The sequence below is a fragment of the Platalea leucorodia genome, assembly GCF_965183815.1.
Source record: "Platalea leucorodia genome assembly, chromosome: 18".
Lineage (NCBI taxonomy): Eukaryota > Metazoa > Chordata > Aves > Pelecaniformes > Threskiornithidae > Platalea > Platalea leucorodia.
The window spans coordinates 4,972,399-4,995,634 of NC_138840.1; the positions used below are offsets into that span (position 1 = coordinate 4,972,399).

General features: G+C 47.5%; 1 protein-coding gene across 12 annotated transcripts in view; it reads right to left on the reverse strand.

Moving 5' to 3' along the window:
* Window positions 1-23,236, reverse strand: part of EPB41 (erythrocyte membrane protein band 4.1) — a 93,352-nt gene that overhangs the window by 35,419 nt on the left and 34,697 nt on the right. For all 12 annotated transcript variants that reach the window (XM_082329546.1, XM_082329545.1, XM_082329547.1 and 9 more), the window contains 6 exons: window positions 11,831-12,299; window positions 9,283-9,513; window positions 6,753-6,857; window positions 3,638-3,680; window positions 1,536-1,611; window positions 818-1,036 (listed from right to left, as the gene is read on the reverse strand). In XM_082329546.1, the coding sequence (XP_082185672.1) occupies window positions 818-1,036; window positions 1,536-1,611; window positions 3,638-3,680; window positions 6,753-6,857; window positions 9,283-9,513; window positions 11,831-12,292 (1,136 nt within the window). In that variant the 5' untranslated portion in view covers window positions 12,293-12,299. Of the gene's footprint in view, window positions 1-817; window positions 1,037-1,535; window positions 1,612-3,637; window positions 3,681-6,752; window positions 6,858-9,282; window positions 9,514-11,830; window positions 12,300-23,236 lie in introns of those variants that run through there.

Here is a 23,236-nt window from a genome sequence, read left to right on the forward strand (position 1 = left end):
CGCTCTCCACGCCAGCCCTCTGCGCTGGCGAGCACACAGCTCTGCACAGCTTCTGCAATCCAAGCACTTGAGAGCATCTATGAAAATAAGCTCAAAATAAGATGAGGAAGAGGTTTGGTTGCTGTGACTCTTTAATCTGGTACCAGGGGGACTCCCAGGAGTCCTTCAACCCTACCTGAAGAAGACACATCTGCCCAGGTCACGGCTGCGCTGGGAAACACGAGGGGGACAGCCTAACTGCAGGTTTACACCTCCTGCTTTATCCAGAATAATTCCACGTTATGCAGTGTTACTCATTAAACGCGGCAGCAGAAAACCCCAAACACGCTGTAAGCTACGGTGTATACACAAAGAGATGGGATCTGCTCCAACCAGACTGCAACCCAAAAATTGCAAAAATCCCAAAGCAAATATAAAAAACAAAAAAACCCCAAAGGGCAAGGTTAAAGCAAACAAACTTTGTATTGCATTTTCACATGAAATAAAATCCACTTTCATGGTTATACTGTTGAAAAAGAGCACGTTAATAAACTATTGCCAGATTCTGCATCTGCTTTCTAAAAACAGTTTCTTCTTCACACAGGAAAAAAGAATTCCGGCTTCTAGACAGATTTTGTTATAACTTCAAAATATTAGATCTTTTTTAAATAGTTGATTTTCTTAGTAGCTGAATATTCACACCTTAATGTTAAAGCTTCTGTTGCCAACATAAAAATTGGTGCAGCAGGAAACCAAAAGCATACAACAGAGGTGGGGAAAATACCAGAAAGCCCCATGATTTCCATTATTTCAGGCTGCTCCAGCCACTGCACCTTACCTGTATGTTTTATGAAGCTCCATAACCTTCTCTTCCAGCTCTTTTGTCTGGTTTGGGGCCAATTTAAATTCACTGATATAATCCGGGCTGTGTAGATCGGGATCGTAGTCTCCCAACTCAGACTGGACCGTGTACGAACCCAGCAGAGCCAAAGTCGCAAAGGAACAAGGCAGCCGCCCTGTAATGATGTCTTGTCTAAGCTGAAGACACAAGTAATACCTGGGCGGGGGGAAAAGCAAAATACTATTTACAGAGAGCATGGAGAAACTTATGAAACTTGAGGATCAAACAGAATCTCTTTTTTATGCCACTGATGAATGCAGCATGATGCTTGTTTCTAATTTCTACCTGTATTTTCACTTATGGGGTAATATTCCCACAGTAAACAGCATGGAGGACTTACTCTACTCTGCAAAGAGAGTAGAGGACACTTATGATCAGAAAAATCTTGTTTTTAAATAAAAATGTACTTTTCTATACAAAAGCACACATGCCAGGATTATAGATGACGCTGCTTTACACATGTGGACTTTGGTGAAGGGAGGGAGCATCCCACACATCTACTAAAACCAAACAAAATACCCCTCCAAACCGTTAAGACATCTGATCTCCTTGCTGAGGGATGGAATAAGACCTGAATATCAAAAATGTCTATTCAATATTCACTGCTTTGCTGAGCGAGCTCCCTGGCCGGTAGCAAGATTCCCAGGTAATTCACCTAGTTATGTCCTCCGTCAGCTGCGCAGGATCCGGTGGATAAAACTTGACATTGAAGGTAAAATCCCAGGGGCCTCCTGCAATTACAAAGAAGAGGTTGAGAAAAATAAACACACCAAAACAGCTTCATGATAGTCAGTTGTTACAAAAAAGCTGGGGATATCCAGGCTGATCTTCAAAATACGGCCAGCAGATCATAATACTTATTTTAATACTGCTCGCTCGCACAGCTAGCTGCTGCTTAGCAGACGGTGTAAGATACAATTTCATTTACAAGAGCTAAGATACAAGGAGGAGAAAACAAAGCAGGGGCAGGCAAATACACGTAAATAAACCACAACTTGTGGAAAAAATTAAATTCATTGCTAAGAGGCTAAATTACATATTTTTTCACTGATTGAAAACAAAAAGATTCATGAAGAGAGGTCAGGCGTGTGCTATAAGTTAATGAATTAGCACTGCTTTATCACTCAACCTAATTTTCAAATTTCTCGTAAGGAACAGATGTGCTAATTCACCCAGCAGCCCAATACACTGTGGTCGGGTGGTCAGATCACAGTTTAAACTCAGCACAATGTGAGCATCAATCTCTGGAAGGAACGGCAAGCACCGAGACAGGAAGAGCTTTACAAGTCCAGACCTAAGTGCTTTAAAACAGCTTGTTGCAAACCTTGTACAGCACCGTTACAGGCATTCACTGCAGTGAGAATCCACATAATCACACCAAGAACTGGCATTACATGTGGTATGGACGGTCTAGGTGACATAGCTGAGTTACTCTCTCTTTTTTTTCAAAATAATGATGTTTACCCGCAGAAAATAGTCCTGACAAACTCATTAAGCACTCAAAGTAATTTTCATAGTTACAACTCCCCCCTGCTGCGCCCTTTAACACTAACTCAAAATAATATTTATTTCAGAAAGAGAGGACGCTCCTACCCTTCCCTTGCTCAGAGATTTGTCACCATCTCGAACAGAGAGAAGGGGGACGTAGCATTCATGGATTTACTTCTTATGCAACGCCATAACCAGGATTAAACACAAGGCATGTTGTTTTCATTACACACCGCTCAAAACAAGTTATTCCAAGAAGACGTTTTAAGTAGCACAGGTCTCCTACATATTGCAAGGAGGATGTAGAGACTGACTCCCTATATACGTACAAGAACGTATACTGGTGTACACATTCATACGCACATTCAACACATATTCAAGTGAATTCAAATAATTTGCCATTTAACCCATCTCAGGGGACGAGATTTCATAGCAGGTTGCTCGTTACACTTCCGAGCTGAATTTTACCTGCACGGCAGGAGCAGCTCATGCCCTTTACACACATCCTGCTATCGATTCAAAGAGAAGTTGATAAGAGCAGGAGCTGTTCCCACTCCACAGCCCTGCGGCACTTCCCCCTTAATCTGTACTTAATGACACACTTTGTTCAGCACCCCCCACCAAAAGCATATGTAAAACAGTATTTCATTTTTGTAAAACGCTATTTTACTTTCAAAGCGGTCAGACTTGCTCCTGAGAGAAAATAAAAGCCTCTCCAATTTATTTGACACTGCCCTCATCTTGAACCAATTCAGTGCTAGCAGACCTTAAAATACTATTTTGGAGAGCATCTGTCATGTGCCCTGATACTTACTGAGCTATTTATCATTCCAGTACCCCTATCTGGACCCCGAAACAGCCTCAAAAACCTTGCCACATCATGCAGTTTGGCTCAGGCTCTCCCGATCTCCTTTGAGATTTAAATGGTTCCCACTGACATCTGTTTTCCCATCCTCCCACAGGGAGCAGCTCTCCCATTTCAGCATTGCATGGTAGTAAGGATAGTGTGGGTTTGCACAGGGTGAACACACCCCAAGTTATGTTTTCCCAAGGAAATGACATTTTTTCCTAAATCTAGAGCATTACTAAGTACTTAAGAAGAAGAGAAAGGATGCACAGGCTGCTGGAACTTGTGCTGATCCCTGCCAGACACCCTCGCTCGAGCTCTCACCCATCCTTGGGCTCCCCAGATCGCCCGCCAAAGCCACGTGTATTTAGGGAAGAGGGGGGAAACCACACGCACCCGTACGATAAATTCAATCTACTTACCGTGAACCTGTTTTTTTATTTCTTTGGCAGGATCCAGCCACGTCTGTAAGAGGATAAAAACATTCACAGTTTAACAGACGTTCCAGAAACACCACACAAAACTGCAATTCGCTAAAAATATGGCAAAAAGACAACATTTGACATGAACGCAGCCATGGAAACTGGAGAGACAGTGCATTTTTCACAACTTTTACTCCAGTCTGTGGTCTCGGTGGGTGCATTTCCAACCCTTCACCTACCAGGTACTCGTAGGAGAGGCACGAGGAACAGCAGAAAGAAAAGATAAAAAAAAAAAGGCAGCATATTAAGGCTGCAAGCACATAGCAGCAGGTACGGTCACAGCCACATCCAGCTACGAGGGGCGACTGTGCAACCCATTTTTTTTTCTCCAGCGCCTTTAAAAATAGGCAAATAGGATGTCTGTATTCATTTTAGGCACTTTGTCTCCATACTTACCCTATTCAGAACAAAGATTGCCAAGACTTTCTATTATTAGCTATGTTTTTTAACAACCTAATCACTGAACTACAAGTGAAAACATCCAATCGCTGGGAAAGGCTGGAATATTTTACAGGAGCGTGACATAAACTCCATCTCTTTTAAGTATGACTCAAGTTTCTAGTAATTATCTCAGCTACAAATTTAGAAATATATCCTCCCCCCCCCCCCAATTTGGGGGTTTGTGGGATGGTGGTGCAACATAAACCTCAAAAAACAACTCCTGCTTTTGCCAGCACGGTCTGAGCAACTCCCGGCACGTCAAGACTGAGCCCTTCCCTTCGCAGAGGTCAGGGTCTGCCCTGCAAGGCGACGGTGCGGTGCTAACAGCCCTCCTGGAGAGGCTACATTAAACCACCTTCTTCATTTTCACAAGCCCTGAGCAGGATCTGGATGTCCAGGTCTCCCGAGGTGAAGGAATTAATTCATTGAATCCCCCAAGCTAATCTGTCTTGACCAGAAGGACACGTAACTTCATGGCAGGGAGACAGCGATACTTACATTTAATCTTATCTTTTTATATGCTTGCCCCTCTAACCTATAAAACTGGGGATACAAAATCCATTTGAAAGGTAGACATGCCACTTGCTGTCTTTTTAGGGCCACTGTTTTAAGCAGAGCATCTCTATGTCCACGCTGGTGCCACGACTGCTCGCTACTGCAGTGGTAACGTCTGGGTTTTGGGTAGCTGAGCCCGGGGTGCAGTCACGCATCCCCAGCCCTCACCCTGCCTGATCCAGCAGATAATGATGGGCACAGCAATTAACGGCACTTTTATCCACACTGTGTCATGAATCAGTGGGAAACAATCCTGCCTTTCAGAGCAGCGTGAGCATCAAGCTCCTTCGGTGCTGACCAGCCGCTCTATCCACTGTCACAGTCTCCTGTTCCCACTGTCACCCTCTGCTATTGCTGTGTGGGAAAATGCCCGTCCCCAGGAACGTTTATTCCCTAAACACCAAGGTGGAAAATCCCACATACGATGCTTCCCTGTCCAGGAATACACACGTGAATCTCCGCTTGCTCCACACAGCTGTGGAAGCAACAGAAGCTCAGCTGTTGGTTTTCTATTAAGATCATTTCTACCTGTGAATCAGTAACTCAGTGTCAGGTCTTGTTTGAAGTTACAGCAAGAGAGAGGTAGAGCTTCAGATTTCAAAGTTCAATGAAACATAACCAGAAAGATTCCCAAAAAAACCCAAAAATGGTGTTTTCCCCCATCAGAGCAAACCAGACTTCCACTGAGCAGCTTATTCTGCACTGGAGCTAAACTCACGCACAGCGGCTTTCCCTTCCTCAGCTCCCAGCTCTGGGACACAAATCTGCAAAACTGTCTGTTTTCAGTCCCTACAGTTAAAAAGCTGCACAGCCCCTTAGCCCTTGTCGGCTCGGGGGGAAGGAGGTGCACGCTTTTGCTTTAGGAAGAATCGACGCCGGCACGCCTGGACGTGAGGAGAGCAAGCCCTGGGGGTCTGCGAGATGCAGCAGCGAGCTACCCACAGCAAAAGTGTGAGAAGTTGAGCTGCTCCGGCTAAACTCTTTTTGCTCTTAACTGGATCTGAAAGTACACCTATCCCTCCCTCTGCAAGCACAACACGCTCCTAGAGTAAAAAATCCAGGCTATGTACCTGGAAGCAAATTTCACATACAAGAAAATAGCAAGACCCCAGAGACAGTAAAACAAATCCAAGACAGAGCTCTGCCTGCCTCAAATAGCGACAGGGTGTTACTTTGCCTGTGTATTAAAAATTCACGCTTGCAATTATTAAGTATTTAATGACAAATGTCTGTCAGCCACAGTAACCTGGCCCCTAAGGGATTGCTGTAGGTGTAGGACGGGAATAGTCAGATGTGGACCAAGGTAACTGGTCTAAAGGACATAAAACTGGGCCATTGATTTTTCATGAAAGAGCTTGAGTAATTGCTTGAGTTAAAGCGTAACCAAGGGTTTAAGAGATAAGACACTGTTGGAGTTTAACCAAACAAAGACCTTAAACTGAAACCATATGAGTAAGAGTTTTGGTATGAAGAGTCACGTGTGGTTTTTTGCAGGGCAAAGCCTCAACTCGAAACTACTCTGGATGGCTCCCACCAAACCCTACAAAAAATGGCACCAGTGCCAGCACAGCCAGGTTTTACTCCCGGTGACTGCTGAGCCTTATGCCTTTGGTGAACACAGGCTCCAGGGCTGTCAAGTTCCCCTGCCGCGTGTCAACATCCAGGCTCATCTTCTATAGCCTAAGAGCAGTTAACCTATTCTTAAAATCACAATAAAAAAGCCTGACGCTTTTCCACAGTGAGAAAAGCCTTACCTTCCCCTAACTTCTTGAGCTATAGCTTTACAAATTAATGGCATCATTTTGCAGTAAACTAATATAATGAATTTTCTCCAGGTGAAGATACAAGTTCACATAGCTTTTTTACTAAAATCCACACTCCTGTAGTCATTTGTTCACAATTTCTGCCTCTGTGATGACCCTCTTAGTCCTTTTTGGGGGAGGACACCAAAAGGAGTTTTAAGAAGAGCTTATGCACCACCTCCTCCCCGGGGGAGATGATCCTTGGAAAGAGCTGAACCCACCAAGATGCAGAACACCACGCAACAGCAGCTGCTTACCCTGGAGGTCGGCGTGTCCCATATGGCCAAACCAAAGTAGTCTTCTTCCAGGAGATTGAGGTGGTCGCAGACTTTTTTAAGTAGATCCTGCCCCTTGGCATGTTTCTGCAAATAGACAAAAGAACTTCTGTAGGATGGGCTGGTTTTTACCTGCCCTCCTTCAGGGGAGAGGGAACATAATCAAACCACACTGTACACTATCAAGAGGGGAAAAAAGTCCTGAGTAGCTCAAAATTAGATCTCCTGGCTGTTTCTGAGCAAGCACCCCTTATAGGAAAGAGCATCAGGCATAAAATTCAAACCAGAGAAGCAATGGGAACTGCAGTGGGTCTCTGCTACCACCAGCTCCGTGTCTTGAAGCCCCCCCAAAGCTGAGCTTCTCAACACAACTCAGTAAACACCGAGGAGTTGTATGGATTTTTCCTCTCAAAGTACATCTGCTGCTCTGGTATCTCCCAGCGCCAGGCTGTCAGGCAATCAGGCGCTGATCAAAAGATGATCAACATGGGGTACGAAACTGCTGCTACAACCCACTGCTACAGTCCCCCATTTTGGGGACAACCTGGCGCAGGAGGGTCGCAAAAGAAACAGCCTCTGAGAACCAAAGACCATCATTTCTGTGGGCTTTTCATCAACCCGATCTGCTGATGAAACCCAGCTTCTCCAGCTTTGCCTTACACGCCGAAAGCTGCTTAGCACACAACTTGCCCCCAGGAACACACTGTGAGCACTCCTATCTCCTCCTCCTTTTTTTCCAAATCCTGCAGAAGTGAACTGGCCTGAGGAACGGATACCCTTCTAGTCCAAAAGCATGAAGGAAAACATCCCTGAGGCTCAAAACTATGGTAACCAGAAGCAATTAATTCTATTGAAGGCTTTGCTAAAAAGGAAGTGCAGTTCCAGTGATGCAAAATAAGCTTTACGAATGCATTGCTTGTGCCCGCATCTCTCCTTTTAGTCATATTTGCATGGCAACTGATCCGAGACCATAGCCTTGTTTTATTTCAGTCCTTCAGCCCTAAGGTCCTTAGCGCATACGTTGCGACTCTATAGGTAACACAGCACATGTGTTAGCCTGGATATTTCTCAAGGAATTGGCACTTAAAGACATAGAAGAATTAAAAACCTTCTACAGCTGTCAATTGGAAAGGATGCCTGAAAGCACTTGTTCTTCTTTGATAAAGCCATTTGTGCTGGTCTTTGCCTACACTTTTGCAATTCCTTCCCAATTAAGTCTTAATAAATTCTCAAAATGCTAGAGTAGGATCATACTGGCGTTAAAGCCAAGGGTACTCGTCAAGTCAAGAGGGTCTCACCGACAGAGCAGCCCCTCCTAATCCTCTCCGCAGTGCCCACCACCACTCTCTGGACCTACAGAAAGAGACTTCTAACATCCTGCTCAAGCCGGGACCACCCACGCCACCGCCAGCTCTCCCACCAACAGCGTCCGTGCAGCCTGCTGCCATTTCAAGGCACGGCTGCGGCAAACTCATGCCCAAAGCCACAGCAAGCCGACACTGGCGGAGATGCTACCACCAACATTTCGGGGAACAGTTTCTTTTCAGGGGCCGCACACAGAATCCCTGGCAAAGGCTGTCTGCAGGTGGGGAAGGCGATCGGGGCGGTGATGCTCCGAGCTGATCCCAGGCAATAACAGCAGCGATGCCATTACACAAACGGCGCTGACCTACTTGCCCAGGATCACCCAAGGCAACTGCTTTCACAAGGAGCCCTGTGCCCAGATCCCCTCTCCTGGCCCATTTAGCCAGCGGGACTGGGGAAAAACAAGCCGATGGAAGTATGCTCGAATGCTAAGCACCGGATTATTAATATTCTGGACAAGTGCTTCAATACTGAAATGGGGATTTCTGCAAGCTTTTTATTGCCCTGACAGCAAGATGGCCCTGTGAGAGAATGCACGAAATAAAGCAGAAGAAAAGCTCTCAGATGAAGGGGTTTGCAGTGCTGTAAGTCAACATAATAACTTTAAATTGTTTGCTGCAAATATATTCAACTGCAGGCTAAACACAGCATGTTTTTCTTTACATCCAAGCTCCAGGAGTTATGTTAGCCAGCAACCTGATAGGCAAATGTACCTTGGGTGAACAGAAAAGCACAAATCAACTTGACAACCCATTTTATTCAAAGGAAAGGGGCAGAAAATATTTAGACAATCCCAACCTAACACAAAAACCTAAACTCTAGTCTGGGACAAAAATGAGAGAGAAGATGAACAGCAAGCAAGATAATTTTTTTTTTTTTTTTAAAACCTCCCCCCCCCCTTTAAAAAGCAAGGCACCCTGGAAATTGTAGAGAAATTTAAAAAAAAAAAAAAGATTCCTAGGCACCCAGAGATTTTTACAACACACTAAATAAGTTTTTATAGCTTACAGCAAGATTGTTCTGCAGTAAAGCCTGTCATGTAATTCACTGACAGCAAATTAGGCCCCTATTAAATAGTGTTTGTGGTGATTTTTCAAGGGGAGGAGAAGGGAGAGGAGAAGCACAAACAAACCCCAGAAGTACTTACATCCACGGCACACTCAAAAATGGTGTCATCCAACAAGACAACTTTGCAGTACATGTTTCTGTGTCTTTTTACTGCTTTCTGAGCAGCTTTCAAATCCTTGTCTGCTTTGGTCTCCGGAGTCTCTTGTTTTGGCTCTGGCTTGGCACACTCTTCCTTCGCTTCCCCTCCTTCCTTGCCCCCGAGGTCTCTGCTGTCCGGCTCCTGGTCGTCCCTCCTCTCCTCCTGCGCAGGCTGAAACCCCCACATCGCCCAAGTTGCAATTTAGGCACGTCAAGCAAAAAAAACATCACATGAAACAAGCATCGCATAGGTGCACTGTAGGGCTGGGATCTCGCCCCAGAATGAGTTATCTGACTTAAATGTGTAACCCGGGACCTGGAGCAGCAGCTTGGATGAGCAAGGTATTGATATTAATTTTTAAAGCCCTTCAAGTCATTCTCAAGTCTTCATTTAATAAAGGATGTAATAAAAAAGGGTTGATTAGAGAAATCAGGGCAGATTACATCACGCCAACCTTCATGGTCTTAACGACAGCACCTTTTGGACTAGCGAGTTTTTCCCCTCCGAGGCAAGACACCCACTGCACATGGCCCACGCTCTCGCTGCCGCCCTGGGCGATGGGCTTTGCTCCAGTGCACTGGAGCACTCGGTGTGGCAGCGGTGGCATTAAAAGGGGGGGGTCAGTGCTGAAATTTCCCGGCTGTCTGAGCTGACCGAGCAGCTCTCTGCCACCAAAAAGGGAAGGCAGCCTTCATACCACTCTCCGTTCGCCTACTGAAGCAGTTTGGGGACAGGAGGAGGAAGGAAGCGGGGGTTTTTCCCCACTGCCATTTCAGCAGGTTAAACGAGTTCACGGCAGGCTCTGACAAGTGCTGGAAGTGGCTCGACGCAGCAGGAGCACACAGCCGCGGCAGAGGAAGAGCAAAACCCCGTCTTTTCAGCCCATCGCATCTCATGAAATCACACCCAGGCACAACTGCACGGAGGTATTTAAAAACTAAATAATGTCCACAAGCTGCTGACTTCTGTTCCAGCAGGGCCGGGACAATCGGGAGCAGGGAATCAGTCAAAGCTCGTAATGCCTGTCGGTCAGCATTTATCAAAGAGGCAGCACCTCGCAAATGCTTTCACAGCAGAAATATCTGCCGAGTGTCACAGTTCAAAAAGCCACTGACGTTGATCTAAAATAAGAACTAAAAAAAAAAAAAGAAGGCACAAATGCTTCGTCTGAAATGAACAGCCCATGGTGAAGGAAGGCTGTGGCTGCACACTCACATGCACTCAGAAGCAGCAAATTGAAGTTAAACAGCGAAAGAAATCATGCATTTCCTATTGAAGACACAATTTCTGGGCTGAAATTGCATGAAAATTTCCAGCTACTCCCCATTCTGCAAATCCCAACCCTCAGAGGTACAAAACGCGAGCAGAGATCATCCCATGGTTTTCACAGGCTCAGAAATTTGGGAAAAGAAAGAAGAAGGTGTTACCTACCACCTTCTCTACAACTTTGTAATTTTAAGGAGGTGGATTTACAATTACTGCCTACAGTTGGCAATGCTCTGACTTGTAAAGTATTGCTCCAAAAGTCAGAGTTTGCAGGTATGTAACACCTCTCTGGGGCCCATTCAAAACTTAAAGCAGCGGGGTAAGTAACGCAGACTTTACCACGGATGTGCTATGACTCCAGCAATACACCCAGGTTGGTGGGGTTATAAGAAATCCCCATCTCGGGAGAAGGGGCACCCGCCTTTCTCTAACTCCGGGAAGCCGCACCAATAACGGCAGAGCTGCAATTACCCAAGGAGTAAGAGAGGGCATCCAATACCCCCAAATCAATAACCAGCTGCAGCTCTGTGAAGGTCTCCCTGTGGGTGTCTCGGCCTCCGTTTCTACCATGCTTTAAAAACTTTAAATTTTGCATGAAAAATGACCCTGGCTGTAAAGAGTCGACATCAGACGGCTACTAGAAGCTGGGCTCAGGCCACGTGCTGTGCAGAAATCCCTGACTGCATGATGCATAAGCAGAAAATATTTGTATTTGGCAGGCTCAGCACCAGCCCAGACTGAACAGATGACCAAGCCCTGAAATGCCACACACTTGCACTCCTTGAAGTTGAAGAAACCCTTTCCCAAATCCAAGTCCTCTTGCAATCCCCACCTCACGCCACTGGCCTGCCTTTATTCTGCACACACAAAGGACATCCTGACAAGCAACTGCTCCATTGTGAATTATGAATTTGAACCCTAGTTCTGACGTGACTTCCCATGCCTCAGCAGAGTAAAGAGTCAGCACGGGGCATTTCAATTTACGCCGTGAAGTCTGAGGGCAATTTCAGGAGCAGGTACTTTGCAGGACAGTCTGATACAGGAATGCAAGAGTGGGAAGAAAGCGATGCAACACAGGGAGCTTACAAGAGCCTTTTCAGCATCTCATGAGTTTTCCTCATCAAGCTTACCATCCTAGGATATGAAGTTTTTACAGTTTTGGCTGAAACGACATGTTTTTGAGAACAGAAGGGAGCACACCACATGCAGCAGGGTGTTTTACCTGTGTTTCCGCGCTGCTTAAGGAATGGAGATCTAGTGATGGATCGGTTTTGAGCTCAGGCTCAGGAGCTGCAATTGGGGCTTTCACCAGGATGTCTTCATCAGGGCTGGCTCCTAATCCCACATCTTTCTGGTCACCTCCTGCCTCTTTAGGAGCATCAGTGTCTTTGTCCTCTTCGGACACCTGAGACTTGGGCCTCCTGAGAAAGGATGCGAAGAGGCGGGAGAGACCCCGGCCCTCGGAGGTGCGGCGTTCCTTCTTGCTCTGCTCCTCGTGCGTGGGCGTATCGCCGTTGGAGGCCTTCTGCTTCTGCCCTGCTGCAGGCTGTCCCTCCGACGTCTGCTGAGCCCCTTCTTCTAGGGAAGCCTCTTGCTTTTGTGTTTCAGCAGCTCCTTCCTCCTCCTTGGCTTGCTGCTGCTCCGAATTGTCGGCGTCTGCTGCTGGACTCTTCTCTGTTGTCATGATGACACTGTAAGAGAGGTGTGAAAGGTCTCAATCAAGAGCTTTCCAATATTTAAGTCTGCATTAAGCTATTCAAACCAAGCCACAAGCACAGACACACCACGTTCCCCAGTCATATCACCCTGTCTGGCCAACTCCAGCCTACAAAGTCATTAAAAGCAAACAAATCATTCATTTTTTCAGGCTTGCTTTGATAGAAACATCTCTATTGACATTTGCCCATGCATCTTCCACCATTTGGATGACACTGACTCCAAACTGCTAAATACCCTGGCACCAGGTCTCCAGCCTGACGAGAGCAAACGATTAAAAAAATGGAAACAAGATTAGGGAAAGGGGAGAAGATGGCAAGAGGTCTTGCTCCACAGGGCTGTCCTGAGGTCCTCTCTTCCTCCAAGTCCCTGTTCCCCTCTGGCAGCACTGGCTGTGGGAGTGGAGCAGTTGAGAATCATAGAATCATTTAGGTTGGAAAAGACCTTTAAGATCATCAAGTCCAACAGTATTGACAACACAAACACGACCAGGCAACCCTCCTTCTACCGCGCCTTGCCAAAACCCCAGGCAGCCTGCGATGGCTTGCCGTGTTACAGCATCCTTCTCCACAACTGCAACTGGAAGGAGAAATCTGCTACTTGAGAGTCAAAAATTGCATGGCCACAACAAATTTTAACAGCTGCTCACTTCTAAATGTCCCCGAAAGAGGCCACAGATCCTCACCATGAACTAAAAAGGGGGATATTTAAACATGATGAGCCACAATGATGTTCTGCTCCAGATGGGACTCATCAGTGTTGATCAACCATGTTGATCTGCACAAGAAAGGTCCAGTGAAACAGAGCAGGCTTCAGGATTCATGAGATCTTTGCATTGCACATTGGAAAAATGTAAAATGAAAAGGCTTCCAAACAATCCCCATAACAGAGAACAGATTTCTTCAGAGCCTGTGCTATTAAGCTGATGCAATGTTTATTTCAACTTTAGCCTGGGCTGTTGACACAAAAAGATGGAAATCACATGAGACGAATATCTATTTAAGGTACAAAGAGGACCCAAAATAATCATGCTTTAGAGAGGATAGAACTAATCTTTGCGCGTTGCATCACATGCATCTGCAGCAATAAATTGCCACTGCTTACACAGAGCAAATAGCATATAATCCAATATGCCTTGCAATCCCACCAGCCCAAGCCTCGGCATACAAACATTTGTTCAAAATACATACTTAAAATTAAGAAACATTTCAAGATGTCACCCTCCTACATATTACTGCATTCAACAATTTTAATATAACTCATTCTGATTGCCACAATAACCAGAGTGCTTGAAAGAGAAAAGCCCTCCTAGCTTTCCAAAGTACTCTTCCCTACATTTAATGCAAAAGCTTAATATTATTCTTAAAGCTGTGGTTAAAACAAAGCAGCATTAGAGACCTTCACTGAATTTGTTTCCCCAGCAATGCAAATCTCCTGGGTTTACAAGGTTTGTTTTATTTTCCGTCTTAGTTTTTTGGGTTTTTTTTGCAAGGGAGGTCTTTTGTAAAAGCAGAGATGGTGACCCACAGGGTCTGTGCTCCCATCGGAGTGATTCGGAGCTGCGTCAGATTTGGGACAGGCTCTCTGAACTCTTTGAAACCTCTTCACTTGGACTTAGCCCCACCAGCCAGCTTTGGGGATGAGCTGCAGGGCCCACTTTAGCCTCGTCTCCTGCAGAGGCCAGGTTTAAAGCCCCATGCCCTGCACACCATCTCCCCTCGGTGAGCTGCTCTGGGTTTCTCCAAACCCAACTGAGAGGTGGAGGCCACTGAAACAGCAGCTTTCTACCTGCACTGAGAAAACAGGCATCCGAGCAGACAGCCTGCACGGGCATCTGCAGGCACCTGATGCACCAGGGACATCACAAGGCTAAGATGGTGCCAAAACCCAGATGTGTCAAGGCTCCAACCTAGACGGAGATGCAGATGTGCCAAAACCCACACTGCATCGGTTCTCCTCCTCTGGTGCTTTGCACAGGAGAAGACAGGACAGCTTGGCATAGCCCAGCCAAGGCAGCGGGAGCACGCAAGGGTAATTCTCCAAAACGCTGTTGAATTGGGCATTACGTCACCTTGTTTCCCCAGAAGTCTGCAGGAGTTTGTTTTTGCAAGATTATCACAGAGCAGGCTCTGCGAGAAAGCTGTAAAATCCAAGTTAAATGAAAGGCGATGGCGGATTCACACAGCATCCCCCTGGCCCCCACCACCACCCTCGAGGAGGGGGCAGCTTTGTGCCTGCCACTCACTTCGGGGGGAAAGCAAAAAAAATCTGCAATGCTGAATTTCCTTCTTCCCTAAAGCAAAAACATCTGCAGTTTGGTTCAGGAGAGGTTTTGAAGGAGCTGCGTGCTCATGGTGGGGGCACAGGGCTGCGATCAGTTTGCAGATGCAGCACCCAGTGACTTGCTCCTGCAGCTCTTGCTGCTGTTTCTGTTCCTCCCGTGATCCCTTGCTAGCGTGCGTGGATGCTGCTGGCCCCGTTAGCAACACACGGCTCCGTCTGCAGAGTCTCCCCAGCCACCACGCAGCCGATTCACGCTATCAACAGCTCTCCAAAAACTCCTAGAGATGCTACAAGGCAGTGCAGGGGGCAACAAGCTACCTTCAGCCAAATCCACATCACCCCAAGCCCATGATGCAGGACAGACTCGCCATGGCCAACTCCAAGGGCAAAGCTCCTGATGCCCAGCACGCACAGAGCGGGATGGACGTGTTGCAAGACTGTCCCACCACGAACGCACAAAAATAGCGAGCTCCCTTTTGCACCAGCTGCCAAAGCAGTCTGCTTTGTAGTTGCTTCCTACTGTGTTTGTTTTGAATAAATACGTTTGTAAGAATCATTATCTAAACACACATTGGAAGTGCATTGCTCTTAAAAATAAAAAGAATTGAGGCTCTTGAAATGACGACCGCAGGGAGGGCACAGCTGAAGAGCAGCTCTTATCAGCCGCGGTAAACAAGAAGGACAGTCCACAAACAAACATTTCCTCTGGAAGTAGTTTTCTCTCTTTAAATACCGACATTTCTGGAAGAAGAAATGTTTACTTGTTTGGATTTCAAAGCCACAGTCGTGGACCTTTCCTGGCGCGGGAAGGTGGGTCTCGCTGGCGATGAGCAAACGTCTCCATGTCTTTCCTCCGTTCCCCGGTGACCACCTCGCAGCTCGGCCAGACCCTCGGCAGGGCTGGGGGTGCAGAGATGGGCACGTACGAGCCCTTCCCTTCCCGGCCCTTCCCAATAAACATTTCATAGTGGCAGCCAGCGCCAGTAACTCACTGGGTGCGGGCCAACATCTCACTGCAAGACCCAAGCGCACTCGGCCGCTGCACAGGCTCACGGCTGGTTCCCTTCCATTGGAAGTTTTACGTTCAGAAATGGTTTCCCCTAAGCTCTTGACCAAAAGCAGAGATTTGTAAGCAAGCAACGTAACTGAGAGGTTGTATTATTTTTAAAAAAAAAAGCACCTTTGCTGCACGGAGATGTTTGCTAAGTAGCATTTTGTTTCCAACCCGGCCTGCAGCAGAGCTGACATGAAGAGCAAGGTTCCCGCTCCGCTGCTCTTCAATCCGTTATTTGGGGAAGGTGCTGCCCACAGCCAAACCACAAGCAGGTTTGTTTGGTTTTTTTTAAATTACGTTTTCTCAATTTTCTCTTATTCCACAAAGCAATTCTGCAGAGCCTGCAGGTGCCTCGGGAGCTCGCTGGATGCTGGAGGAGGATGCTCTGCTCTTGCAGGAGCACCCAAGCAGTGCTGCTCACCTCCCGCTCTGAGCTGCTGCACTTGTAAATGCTGGATGTGAGGATTTTTTTGGTTGAGGATGAGGGTTTGGTGCCAGACAGCCTGTAAAAGGCAAGCTCTTCACAAGTCTAGTGTAGAGAAGGCGTTTAAAGCTACGGAAATAAGCAAATCACAGCAAAACTTAGATATGATCCCACATAGAGATTTCAGAGTGAAAATCTCATCAGAAAAGAGTTCAAGTATGTATTTATATTTGAGCATTTTTAAGTTTAAGAACATCTTACTCCAGACAAGACTTTAGCAACAGGAAGCAATCTGAAGAAAAGGTAATTAAACATCCCCAGAGCAGCCTGTGGGGAGAAGGCAGACAGGAGACCCGCACCGCAGGCCGACCTCCCCACTGCCAGCATCCCCCCTCACCCGCGCCAGACCAGCCCCCAGAAGAGGACCCGGACCTCCCGGTGTCCCACAGCACTACCGGGAACACCCGTGCTTCGACGATGAAGAGGGAGCCCCGCACACCTCTTCTTAAAAGGTATCGGCATCTCTGAACACCACACGTCAAAGCAAACCGCGACACGGGCACCTTATGAACCTGCTGTCCCCTGCACAGCAGACCCTCCAGCCACCCAAATATCCTGAGGCCCCCCAGTCCCAGGGCTCACCCCCATTTCTATCCAAGACACGGCTGTAGGGAGCACAGAACATCTCTGCAGGCTCGTTGTCACCTATACGCTCACCCTGCTTTTCTGCATCAAAACTCTTTAAACAAAGTAGACTTGAGGCTTAAAAAGAGTATAATGGCTCATCGCTCCTCCTGTTCCTAACATCCATGGTTTGATCCAACACTAATTAATATCTGGAGAGCAGAGGACAGCAAAACTCAGTTTCAATCCCACACTGTTCCATGAGCTCTGCTCTTGCAGACATCGAAAGACAACCACCCTCCAAGTCAAACCATTCCCCTTTTCCAGCCTGCACACATGCACAATAATTTATCTAAAATACAGATTTTAAAGTAGCTCAACGGATCCCAAGGGCTCCCTGTCGAGAAAGCCTCCAAGGCTGGAGGATACTGAATTACCCACTCACTGCGCCTGTGCTCCCGGAAGGTTGTCGTTAAGCGATGATGCATTAGTTCTCTGGAAATAACGATGCTGCTCATTTGGTTGTTGCATGACGAGTTACAGAGGCTCAAAGAAACACTAATATTTAGATACACATTTACCACTGTCTCCTACCTTTCAGCGTGCTCCAGTCTCTCTTATTTAGGAACACAAATAAGTAAAATCTAACTTATCCCTGCTTCCAAGCCTGGAAAAAACAATTTATGGCTCACGCCATACCTTACTTAATTCCCAGAGTTTCAGTCTTTCAGAGAGAAGAAAAAGGGCTCTCCACCGGCAAGGTTCATTTCTCAGAAACACAAACCGTTGCGCAGCGATGCCCAACACCAGATAATGGTAATCACGCTGCTGGAACAAACTGTCTTGACCTTCCTACCCAAAAATGTGTGGCTTCACCAAACGCTACTGCTCCAGCAAGAGCTGGAGACAAGGATAAGAGAGAAATTTCTGCTAAAAATAGGAAATAATCAAATAGTTTCAGCAACAGTGTGTTTTTTTTTAAAAAATGCGTTCCTTCCCATTTCATAATATGTGTGAAAAGCACATAATTCACCAGGGAAACTACGCAGAACATTGCTCTAAAATAGATAGCACAGGCTGAAAATGCAGTTTTTTCAAGACCTGGTGCACATGCAACAAAGCTGCGTCTGTGGGTGGGAGAGGAGGAAACTGCAACCACCACAAGCAGGACTCGCCCCACGCCTCTGTTCGAGTAACGTATCCTACACGTGATTTTTACTACAGTGAGAAAAACATAGCAGAGAACTGGGTTTGTGGGGTTTTTTAAGCAAAATAAGAAATTCAAATGCAATAAAATAAACCTCTCAATAAGAAATTCAAACAACTTTAAAATACTGCAAAGCACCAGAACCTTTCAAAATTTATTTAATATATTTTATTAGAGGAATAATTAGCGCTGGCATTTTATAACCACTGTTAGCATTAATGTGCATCGTCTTTTTGTGCTGCTACTTTGGGTCCTGAACAAAAGGGATGCTGTTGCTCAGCTGGCGACGCTGCCTTACCCGGAGGGTAACAGGAAACTTCAGGAGCCTCATGGAGCAGGGGAAAAATAAACCACCCAACACAACACAGATGGCACGTTACAACCACCCGGATTTAATTCTCACTAGGCCAGCCCTCGTAATCTACTGTATGTCGGTAGCACCATGCCCCTCTTTCATCTTCTGGTATCGTACAGCTTTCCTATTTAAATGAGGGCAAAAAATAGTAGCTCACCATCTGCTGAAAGCAAATCATTTATGTCAAATTGAAGACTGGGCTTATAAAATGACCTGACTAAATGGAGCAGTAAGTGCATTACAACCGAAGGGAGCCGGGAGCTCCTCCCATGTATCCTCAGAAATCCTCCCGGATGCTACAGAATTCCTTACGCAGGGATTCATGGGCTTTGCTCATCGGTAAAGCACTGAAATTTCAATGAAAACATGTACTTGTCACCGGAGCCTTGTCTACAGCAATGGGTTTGGAAAGGCTGCCCATGTGGGACGTGTTAAAAAAACTCACTGGAACTTGGAGCAGTTGAATGCAGAACCGAGAGAAGGCGCGTGCACCAGGCTGCCAGCAAAATAAAGCTGCTCGTAGACGATCCCTTCTCCTGCTGCAACACAGCAGCAGATCAGTAGTTTGCTAAAAAGACTAAGAAAACTGTCAGTTTAATGCAAGTGTTGCTTCCTATCCTGCAGCGAGCAGCAGAAGCGACTCTCGGGGCTCCCCTCCCCTGCTTCAACAGAGGTCAGAGCACAAACAACATTTCACCTCGAACGCACGGCACCTGATGAAGCTTTCCCTCCGCAGAAACAAGCCTCCAAACCACCCGATCGCACCAAACCCCCCGCAGAGGAAACGGCGAGCTCAGCCTCGCAGGCGGCAGTCGCACGAAACCCTCCTTTGCAGAAGGAGCCGGTATCTGCCTGACCTCACGGAGGAAGGGAGGGACCCCGGGCACCCATCCCCACCCCGCAGGCAGCGCGGCTCCGGCACCTGCGCTTTGCAGATAGCGTCCCCGCGGGCTGCTCCGTCCACCAGCCTCCCGCAGAGGCGGGGAGCATGGGCAGCCCAGTACACACGAAATGAGGCAGGCGCCAAAAATCTGTGCAAATAAAAGCAGCGGGAACGGTGCAGCCCGCACGCTCGCAAGAGCGCCGCGAGCGAGCGGCACTTCATCACGAGCGAACAAAGCCAAGGACGTGCGGGCTTCGTCCCAGCAGGGCACTCCAACGCAACTGCTCCTGACTTTGCACCGAAGGAATACCTATGGTGGCTATGACAGCAAAACAGAGACGATAACACCAGCACCGCACATGACAACAGCTGCCTTCCCCCAGCAGCACACCGCTTTCTGCAACAGTTAAACAGAAATAAGCAATAGATCTCAATCAACTGAACAGGAGGATTTTTGCCATGCATTATTCATAAGGGTTTTTTTTTTCCCCTGCCTGAACACAGATGTGTTTACTCACACTGTGCCTCATTTACACTCAAGGTTTAACGTAACAGGGCTCATTTTCCTTCCTTACAGTTTTTCAAGCACAGGGGTAAAGCGCTTCTTGCTTTTGCCATCTTCCCTTTGGTTGTTTCCAAACCAAAGCTATAATTAGAACCCAAGAGGGACCTGCACGCTCCTTTGATAAAGAGCTGCCTGCTGGATAAATACCACCCGTGCAGACACGCAGGCACCTGCCAAGCACCTACCGCTGCAGCACCGAGAGCCAGAGCGATGTTTGATGCTAAAAGCTCTTAACAGGCTTCATCGCCTGCTGCGACGGCTCCTCTGCTGCTTGCTGGGGACATCGCGCTTAACTGCTTGATTTGTAGTTAGACGGCTGCGATACAATTTGCATTCATCCGAGCTCCTTAAATACATCTGCCACACCCTGGTACAACGCCCAAAAGTCATTAAAAATAACCTATCACGCCAGTTATTTTTACGTTATTAGCTGCACAATAAATGCACAACATTTAAACTATTAAGGGAACCACTTATAAGAAGGGCTGGCACGGCCTGAGTCACACTAGGCTCACCCTCCACCAAGCCCAGGTAAAAGCTACCTGAAATCATCCTCAATTCGGGCTTTAAGCTGGGCTTACTGCTTCAAGATCGCCACTGAATATGAAAGATACTTAAACAAGTTAGCACCTATGCTACCCTAAGCTGATTTCAAGACCTTTTCTCCTGTAAATCAGCCATTGCTTCTCCTCCTCCTGACACCTACGCTCCAAAAATACTCAATGCAAAGGAGACTCATTCTCCCCGGCAAGAGCCTGCAGCGAGGATACCCTCCGGACACACCGTCCTGCAAGGGTCTGCCCAAAGGCAGCAGCAATGTAGTTTTGTTGCTGTTTTAACGAGTTGGTACCAGCCGCCAGGCTGAGTTTATTTATACGGTTTGCTCTGGCATGCTCATCGCAACCATCGAGCAACAAGCAGTGAGAAATGGGACAATTACCTTTACAGTAATTATCAGCAAGCCCCAAACACTGCACTTTTAAAGTTTAACAGTCCCCACCTGGGAGTGCTGGAAGGCACTGGCCAGCTGCAAATTATCCCACTAAATTCCTGCATTCTTGGTTTTCTCAACAAGATGGCCAAGCCCCAGTCACTTACATCTGCAGAGCAACAGAGGGGATGGAGAAGCTGGAGACCTCCTCAGCATCCACCAGCCTGGAACAACCCAGTCCCACCACGGCCCCTGGCTCTGGAGACACGACGGGAATGGCTGCAAAAGCTTTGACAAGCCGAGGAAGAATGAGTCAGCGAGCAGGGAGGTTTGTAAAGCTGAGTTTCACTGGGTGGGTACATACCACCGCAGGTATCGTACTCGCAGCAGCAGCCTGCGCTTCCTCCCAAGCAAGGGGAAGGTTTTGTTTCAGGAAGCTGCCGCCCTTTGGCATTTTTCCTTTTCTGAAGTCTCGTCTTCTCCTTGCAGGGCTCAGCATCACATGCAGCAACACCAGGACAGCGAGAGCCTTGTGAAGGAGAAATCTGTACCCACCACGAATCTCGAGCTCTATACTCCCAGTATCGCAGAAAGAACCCAAACTTTAACCATTTGAAAACTCGCATGACCATGCAGCTTAGCTTTAGAAACCACAGCTCATTAAAGTCTCCCAACAAAACCAGAAGAGCCTGCAGGAGCACAAGCCCCACGAGCCCTCTCCAAGCTGGCTGCAGCTCCCCGAGGCACACAGCAATGGGCATGCAAACTGGGATGCAGACCCCCAGCCAGCTGCTGACCTGGCCTCAAGACTAGGAACTGCAAAGCATCTTCTGCCGGCACCGTGCACAGAAGGGAGGTGGGGAGACACCTGCTCCACAAAGCCCCCCTCTTTTTTTTCCTCTGTTGTTTTGTTGGGTTTTTTTTTCAAATAGTGCAGGTGATGAGGTAATTCAAACTCTGCACCGTTCCCAGAAAAGCATCCCATGGGGATAATCCCACTGTGCATCTCTGGGCTCCTGCCTGGGCCCAAGGATAGCAGACAAACACCCAGCACCATTCAAAGCCTGGGTGCAACCATATTCTCAACCAGACCTGGTCCATGGGTAACCAACAGGCAGGCCTGCAAACCAGTCATTCAGATGCTTTCCCAAATACTCATACCCAAGAGTCAGATGCTGTTTGTAAAGCCTCAAGGTATTGACTCAGTTTGATTGGGACAAACTCAAGTGCCACCAGGGCCCCAGAAGGACATCACCCCGACAAACGCAGCATCGGGTATTACAGAAGCACATTGTGCATCCCAGGCATGCGCTCGGACACTTAACACCGCCTCCACAAGGATGGTTTTCTTCCCATCTTTCCTGCTCATGATGCTCAGCGACCCCAAAGTCACCCTTTGCCCTGGGGTGGCTTCACAAGCTGGAGAGCAAAGGAGAATCCAGTTCCTGGAAAAGCACAGCTGGCATTGCAACACCTCCGGCATGCAGGGTGTTCCCCCAGCAGCCCTTCAGGGCTCCTGCACCCGCACGGCACGCAACACCCACCTGGAGTCAGATAAGCAATGGGAGATCATCGTGTCAACAGTCCCCGTCCCACGACAAAGCTGTTCTCTTAGCAAGGCTAGGGAGATGCCCACAGCTTTCTAATATTTCCATTACACAACATTCCCTGTCCCAGATTTGGCACAGTACTGCCCGTTTCATGCATGCAAAAGCACCTCACAGATGCCTGAAGGTCCTGCCCTGTGTCCACACTTCATACACACATCTTGCTTCTGCTTCTATGCAACAAGACCCCACACCACCATCCCGAACGGCCGAGAACCGCTAATGGGTACCGAGACGGTGAAGAGACACCAGGACAGCAACCCACCAGGGAGTGACGCGGCTGGGACCCCCCGAGGTTGCATCCCAGCACGGCTGGCAGGGGATGAAAACCCTCCCATCCCCACCAGGAACAGAAACAAAACGTGAGGGAGTGCAAAGCAGCGATTAAATACCTTCTTCTGCGCTCAGCAGCCCACTACGCACAATTACAGAGCGGCTCAGTCCTGCCACCCTCCCCAGAGCTGCTCCTTTCGGTACCCGACGTGGCTGCAGCAGAACCATCCTACCCAAGACTTGGCCTCCCAGCCGTTTCCACCAGTCTGTCTGTTTGTTTTTTCCACCCAGCAGTGAAATCAGGCAGCTTTGGTTTTTAATCCCCTTAATTAGGGGTGTGCAGCAGTCTTCAGTCCTTAATTACATCCATTGACACATCTGATGCAATACATTTACAAACAACCATTTTCACTGGAGATGGCTTTGAATCAAAATTGCCGTCTTTTCCACACTGGCTGCACTGTGTCGCTGACGGAGAGAAGACACGACCCGGCTCTCCGGATGCTTTAACACGACACACTCATGCACAGCTCAGAAATGCAATTTTCATTAAATAATCACCTGTTTCTTTGGCAGGATTTAAGCATGAGGTGACTACAGCACTGAGAAACCACCGGCAGTCCGCTTGAAGCAGCAGAGTGGGAGTGCAGCTATTAAAAGCGCTCAGCAAAAAAGTTACCATTTCAGGCAAGACTCTCAATACTGA